This window comes from Poecilia latipinna, unplaced genomic scaffold, assembly GCF_001443285.1.
Source record: "Poecilia latipinna isolate Pla-1442-1.1 unplaced genomic scaffold, P_latipinna-1.0 Scaffold2863, whole genome shotgun sequence".
NCBI lineage: Eukaryota > Metazoa > Chordata > Actinopteri > Cyprinodontiformes > Poeciliidae > Poecilia > Poecilia latipinna.
The window spans coordinates 64,259-71,348 of NW_015115479.1; the positions used below are offsets into that span (position 1 = coordinate 64,259).

The window sequence follows — 7,090 nt, forward strand, 5'->3', positions numbered from 1 at the left end:
AGGATTGTTTATTGTAATGGAATTTGTATTTGCCTTTGAATGTTAAGTTTTATACTTGAACTTTTTGGCAATGTTGAGAGGTTTTATGCCTTCATATGTTTTCAGTCTGTTAAAGATAGTATTATCAATAGCAGTACAATTTGCACAATGCCTGTTTTGTTTAGTTTTCTTCTTGGAAAAAGTTATTAAAAACAAGTTTTTGTCTAAATTAAGGTGAATTCATGGTTCCTTTTCCCACATAATGTAACCGGTAGGGTTTATGATAAAAAAATAAATAAATAATTATGTGATCGGTATCGGCGATCGGCCCTCATAGGTGATCGGTAACCGTAGGAAAAAACCTGATCGGCACATCTCTAATTTATAGCACTAACATTTTCAACTTGGTGTCATTTAGAGTTCTAGTTTAAAGCAAAATGTCTGTGAAGTTACCATAACCTCCAGCTTGAATGGGAGTTTTAGGGGAGGCGCAGGAGTACAGGCTGAAGTCTTCTGTCTGAAAGCCTGCTCGATTTAAGGAAGGTTCAGAGGCGCTGCGGTGGATTTTGGGTAATGAACGAGCCAGCAGTTCAATGGATGCCAAAATCTAAGAGATGGATGTAGGAACAGCTGTCAGAATCACCATCGACTATTCATCATACTTAATATTCAGTCGATCGCATGGCAACACAGAGACATGCAGGACAAACAAACATACACACACAGAGACACACACCTAAGGGCAATTTAGAGAGACCAATTAGCCAAATATTTTTGGAGAGTGGGAGGGAGCTGGAATACCTGGAGAGAACCCACACATGCACAGGGAAAACATGCTACATAGCTCCAGGATTTCAACCACAAATTTTGTTTCTGCAAGGCAACAGTGCTACCTACTGTGCAAAATGTAAAACATGAAAAAATAAAATATTAATAGATACTAATAATGAATGAACGTAGCACCCACCTGGGGGAAGAGGGGTCGCTCTTCTCTCTTTTTCTTCAAGCAATCTGCCATCAGTCTCTTCATGGCCTTAGGACAGTTGCTGCGGACCTTGCTCAGGTCTGGAGAAAGGTAACCTCGACCCACCATGAAGATAATCTCCAGGAAAGAAAGGTCAGAATAATGTTAACAAGTAAAAAGTTGGGATGCACTGACTGCAGTGATTCTAATTGATCACCAAATGTTTAAAAAACCTAACTTGCCGATTCCAATTTTAGTCAATACCAAGGATTTTTACTGTTATAGCATTTCTCAATTATTTGTTGTGGTACAAACTTCAAACTCAGGTCTCAGATCGAGAAGTCTAATAAATAATTGATGGAGTACTCTATGCTATATATGTGTGTTAAAAAAAAAGTAACATCTAGTTGAATTAAGTGCAGCTTGAGTTCAACAGTCTGACAGCTGCAGGGAAGAAACGTTTCTCAGCCTGCTGGTTGTTGGAGTTAATTGATTTTTGTCTCTGTGCTCCACCAGGTCTGCTAACCAGTTTCAGGACCCGACCAGAACCCCTCAGTGTAAATTACCTTGAGAAATAATGAGATTTGGTTATATAAAAACAGGCTTTAATGCCGAAAATTGATCAAATGTTACAAGTCATACAAATGGAACAGATACAGATTCACCATCCAGCGCCGGGCCACACTTAGCTCACCTTATGGATGAAACCAAGTGAGGCAAAGATTGTAGCACGAGTTTAGCTTTTTATTCGTCTCTGCAATCTGTACCCTCCCTAAAGGGTAGTCTTATCAGTTTCAGTCTGTTTACATATGATTGTCGGCAGTCACACATAAACATGGTTATGTGTGTGACATGGTTATGTAAGCTGCAGTGTGTGCGTGTAAACAGTTAAACGAGGCTAAAAGAGATAGAGGAAAAGACAGAATCTACAACATGGTCTTGCTCTGAATGCTCCTCAGCCTCCTGCCTGAGGAAAGGGGTTGAAATAGACCAGGGGTGCCCAAAGTGGGTCCTCGAGGACCGGCATCCTGCATGTGTTAGTTCTGGTGGTAGTAACAACCTTTTCAGCATGTCATTGTTCTCCTTAGGTCTCTAATGAGCCATTATTTGATCCAGGTGAGTTAAACCAGGGAGAGAATTAAAACATGCAGGATGCCGGGCCTCCAGGACCAACTCTGGACACCCCTGAAACAGACTGTGTGCAGGATGGGTGGAGTCCTTCATGATGTGGAGCGCCCTCCCTCTGCATCATGATGTGTAGAGGACCATGGGGGAGGGAAGGCTGCTCTCCACAGACCTCTGTGCAGCCTTGAGGCCTTTGTCTGTGTATGTGTTGTGTCTTATGAAATGGACCACAGAATCCTGAGCACCAACAATCAAATCATTTTGGCTTGACCAAGACCGAATTTTGGGTCAGGTTACAGATCTAAATTCTAACAAAAAATATGTCTTTTAATGAGTAATTTGACAAAGCATTTGAAGACTACACAATATGTATTGCTCTATTTGTAATTTGTTAAAACAGAGGGACTGTAGGCTTAAAAAGAAGAGCCATCCTGTTCTAAATAAAAAGATATTGTGTCAAATATAAGTAATTTGTTAAATACTTGGTATTAGTATCGGCAAGTACCTAAACTGAAGTACTCTTACTCGGTCAGAAAAAAACTGGTATTGTGACGCTCCTAGATGATGATGCATATTTTCTGGATGCTTTACCTGGTCTCTGTTGTTAATGTTGGAATAGGGCAGAGCTCCTGACATGAGCTCATAGAGCACAATGCCAAAAGCATACACATCTGACTGGAAGCTGTAGGGATTCTTGTCCTGCAACCTGATCACCTCTGGAGCCTGATAACACCCACAAACACACACAGCATTTCATTCACTTTATTAGGGACTAGGATTGAATTGAATGATAATTATAAGACACTGACCATCCAAAGTATTGAACCAGACAGTTGCTCAAACTGGTGGGAGCCGCTCCAACGAGATTTGACTGTGGCTAGACCAAAGTCACCAATCTTCACAGTCAGATCCTCATGCAGGAAAATATCTTGGAGGACATTAGGTCAAGGAATCCCTTGGACTGCAATGCTTGAAAACTTACATTCTTTGACTGTCTTTCTGTCTGAACACATCCACGTTAAAGCGGATGGAAACAAGGATACTGTTGCTCTTCAGGTCTCTGTGAATAATGGACTTGGCATGTAGGTAACTGAGGGTAGAAAAAAAAGTAATAATACTGCTAAAGAAATGTGACAGTTTTTGTCTGTTTAGGCGTTACTTACTCCATGCCCTGAGCAGTCTGCCGGGCGATGTCGATCAGCTTGATCATCTCAAATTTGGTTTCAATGATGTGCAGATGGTGGTACAGACTGGAGCCTTCACACCACTGGGTCACAATGGCCAGCTGGGGCTTGGTTGTGTAACCCATGAACAGCAGGATATTCACGTGACGCGTTTTTCTGATGGAAACCAATACACTGTGGTTAAACTACAAATCTAGGCTAAACACCCTCACTTTTCTTCCAAAACTGTACTTCCAGTATGACCCCTATGTTGATAATGGAGTCATTATATTTGTGCCAGTGTAGTGAGACAAATGTGAGCGCATATATCCAAGTGAACCAATACTTCAAAATTCTATTTTAAATTCAAATTCCCCAAGTAATTAATAAAGTATTTATTTAGCCTTTAAAACATTTGTACTTAAACTTTAGATTTTCTCTTATTTATTGTGCATGCATGATTGTTTGTCCTGTTTGTCTCTGTGTTGTCCTGTGATGGACAGGCGACCTATCCAGCGTTCCCCTGCCTCTCACCCGTTAACCGTTGGAGATAGGCACCAGCATCCCTCATGACAACATTAAGGATAAGCATGTACGATAATGGATGGATTTAGGGATTTTATCTAGGGGCATTTTTAAGTTTAACCTTCATCTCATTGAAGCACTTTAAACACTTTCAGTAAGTTACCTATCTTGTATTATTATGCTCAAATAACTTCATGCTTTCCAGAGAATGAATGGATCATTTACAAGTAAATATTGCCTTACTGGACAGTGATCTAAAAGCAATGTTCAATTTGATACACTTGAAAATTTTGCGCATTTGTGCTGGTTCACATGAGAGAAAAAAGTTAGGCTTACTAGTGAAAAAGTTAGTCTGTAGCCTTGTTACATATTTAGTACATTTAGTTGTACTACATGTAGTTTGAGAAGAAGTCTCTAAGGTAACAAAATGTAAGAAAAAATGTTAAGGGTTGTGAATACTTTCTGGATGTATTGCTTGTACCACAAGGACTGGATGTCATACACGCATCCCAGAAACTCTAAACACCTAAATCTCTCTCAAGCTTTCTTTGTGGACATCTGCTTTTATCAGGTAAAATTAAGTTATTCAAATGTGTTCTTAAATTGGAAAACCTCTTGGCATCTCAATGGCTCTGCTTTTCTAAGAGCAGATCAAGATGACATTATCCAATCTTTAAAAAGCCTGACTTGCCAATTCCAAATTTGGTTGATACTGGTTGTTTATTGTCTAAAAAGTCGCAAAAGTTGGCAACAGTGAGCTGACTTTTATCAACTTTTATAAGACGTGACCTGGTGGGTGCGTCTGTTAGTCAGCCACCTCTCATGGAGGAGCAAAAAAGGGATTTTCAGACTTTTGTGGAGGTAGATAAGATCTGTGGATGAGATCGGCTTCTTGTGTAAGCATCAGCAGATCACATATCTTCCAAAATTAAGGAAATCAGGGTGGATTTATTGGTGGATGCCTAAAAAAATAGGAAAGTCAGAGTGGGATTTTCCATAATTAATGAACAGACTAACTGGTGTGGTTGAAAATAGTGCAGATAATTTTCTTTTTAAGAGTAACTGTTGATTTTTGTTGAATTTGTATCTGAATGTGATGACAGGTGAAGACAACCTGTCACCAAATATTACTCAAATATTTGATTAATGATGAGAAGCAGAAGTCACCTGAGGACGCCCACTTCATTCTTGAAGGCCTGAAGCTGCTGTGGAGTGGGAGCAGTGACATTCAGCATTTTCACAGCCACATCACCTGGGAGTAAAGGGAAGAGACATCCATCAGAACTAAAGACACTAGTTCCTGTTTAATAAATCAGAAATATAGGTCAATGCAGTTGGAACACTGACCTATATAAAGTGTATACAATTATTTATACACTTTATAAATCAATGGAAAAATCTATTTTCTAATTCCTGATCAGCCTTTTCAATGTTTCCTCTGGTAATTTGTTGATTTATCTTTGGTAATGTGTGCCAAGTCTTTGAGTCTGGAAGGACTCCTTGCCATCACCCTAATCTTTGGCTCCATCCAAATATTCTCTACCAGATTCATGCTTGCACTCTAGCAGAATAAGCAAACAAGATGTTTCAGAATTATTTTCATGAATACAAAGATTAGACAGATGTTCAGAATGTTTCTCCTGCTGGCTGGTGTTTTGTTTGGTGTTTCTTTGCTACAAAAACTAAGGTGTCTATGCAAGAGAATAGAACAGTTCCAGACAGACCATAACCCAACCTTTTTACTTTGGCAGAGTAAAATATTGTCTACTCTGATATTCACTAATGGCTATAGGTTTGTTCTAGCTTGTTACGTGAGGTTTAAAAAGCAAACTACAGCCAGAATCTTACCATGCCATTTTCCTTTAAAAACAGTTCCAAAGGATCCAGAGCCTATCCTCTGACCCAGGGTGATCTGACCTTCTGGAATCTCCCAGTCATCACTGGAGTCTCTTCTGCCCAGTGTTTTCTGTTCCACAGGATACAGGGTTGACAAACAGCACAAAGTACCCTGTTGTGCAACACTGATGGGCTCTCACCATTTTATTACGATCTTCAGAAGACGACGAAGACTTGCGTTCCCTTTGTTGGCATGGTGACTTCTGTGGTGCTTTGACATTGGTCAGTGAGCCAGGAAGAGATGCTGGAGGTGTGGCAGACAGCCCAGTGGTAGAACCTGGAGGAGAACAAGGAAAATGTAAAAAGGGTTGGAAAAAGGAATCAAATCTTCCGCATTTTGGATGAAGGCCTGGACAGAGCTCTGCTTTCAAAGCTTGAGATTTTCAGTCAGATTTTTTTAAAAATAGGCTTAAAAGCTTTTTCTTAATTTGTTGTTATAATCCTTCTATTTGTCAATAACCAAAACCAATACAGAACTTTAATCAATTGAAAGTTTACACAACAACCAAATAAATAAGTGCTTTAGAATTTATCCAGAAAAATGTATTAACTGTGCTAACTGTGCTAAACATTTTCAAAATTAGTAGAAGCACTAAAGAAAAAAATTGATCCACTACAGTGGTGGGAGCAGAAGCAGAAATATGGATAATAACCGAGTACACTGAATAAATTAATCACAGCTAATAGTGTGCATGACATGAAGAAATTGCTTCTGATTAAACACCCTCACAGATTTGGGATTCTTACCTCCATCTGACCTCTGCAAGCCCTGATCACGAATAAGATCCTGAGAAAAGAAAGAGAACTGTAAAAATGTGAAAAGGAGCAAAATATCTACTACTGACAGGGGACAAAGTGACCGTCAAACAATGGACAATTATCAGAGCACTTTTTTATGTCACATCCCATTAAGTGTATGCATAACAGATTTGCTGGGTCAAGAACAAACCAGTCTGCCCACCTAACCAGCCTTCCGTTTGCACAAAAAATTATAGTAAAATTTGATGAAGTATCTTTTAGGGTCACAGGTTTGTTGAATATAATACAGTAATACAGATGTGAGGGTTACATGAAGCACAGAGTGCAAGTGTTGGATGTGTTGAAGACTGAAAACAGAATGTTAATATTTATTTGTATCCAGCCAGAAGTGAGTCAGAGGAAACCAATGAAATGACTCTCCCTGTGAGTCATACAATTTCCCTAAGAGCCAATAAGGTAACTTATTAGAGGCCTATAGACTCAAAATACAACATGGATTAATTTGTACAAACAGCAAAAAATCAGAATCCAGTCTTTAACCCAAAGTGAAAAATACTTTTACCAAATCTGACTTTATATTACAGAAGCGTTTAAGGGCCAGTGCTTGAAAATAAATTCGAGAGCAGTATCTTGTTTAAACATGAACATTTCTAGTTTAACTAAATGTAATATATATATA

General features: G+C 39.1%; 1 protein-coding gene across 2 annotated transcripts in view; it reads right to left on the reverse strand.

The window, feature by feature from the left end:
* The window catches only part of braf (B-Raf proto-oncogene, serine/threonine kinase), a 46,575-nt gene that overhangs the window by 14,511 nt on the left and 24,974 nt on the right, over positions 1-7,090 (reverse strand). The window contains exons 8-17 of one of the 2 annotated variants that reach the window (XM_015021798.1): positions 6,400-6,439; positions 5,793-5,929; positions 5,605-5,722; positions 4,924-5,008; positions 3,232-3,408; positions 3,112-3,158; positions 2,878-2,996; positions 2,660-2,791; positions 947-1,081; positions 433-586 (exon numbers count right to left, since the gene is read on the reverse strand). In XM_015021798.1, the coding sequence (XP_014877284.1) occupies positions 433-586; positions 947-1,081; positions 2,660-2,791; positions 2,878-2,996; positions 3,112-3,158; positions 3,232-3,408; positions 4,924-5,008; positions 5,605-5,722; positions 5,793-5,929; positions 6,400-6,439 (1,144 nt within the window). Of the gene's footprint in view, positions 1-367; positions 587-946; positions 1,082-2,659; positions 2,792-2,877; positions 2,997-3,111; positions 3,159-3,231; positions 3,409-4,923; positions 5,009-5,604; positions 5,723-5,792; positions 5,930-6,399; positions 6,440-7,090 lie in introns of both variants that reach the window. The other variant, XM_015021797.1, reaches the window with a different exon arrangement.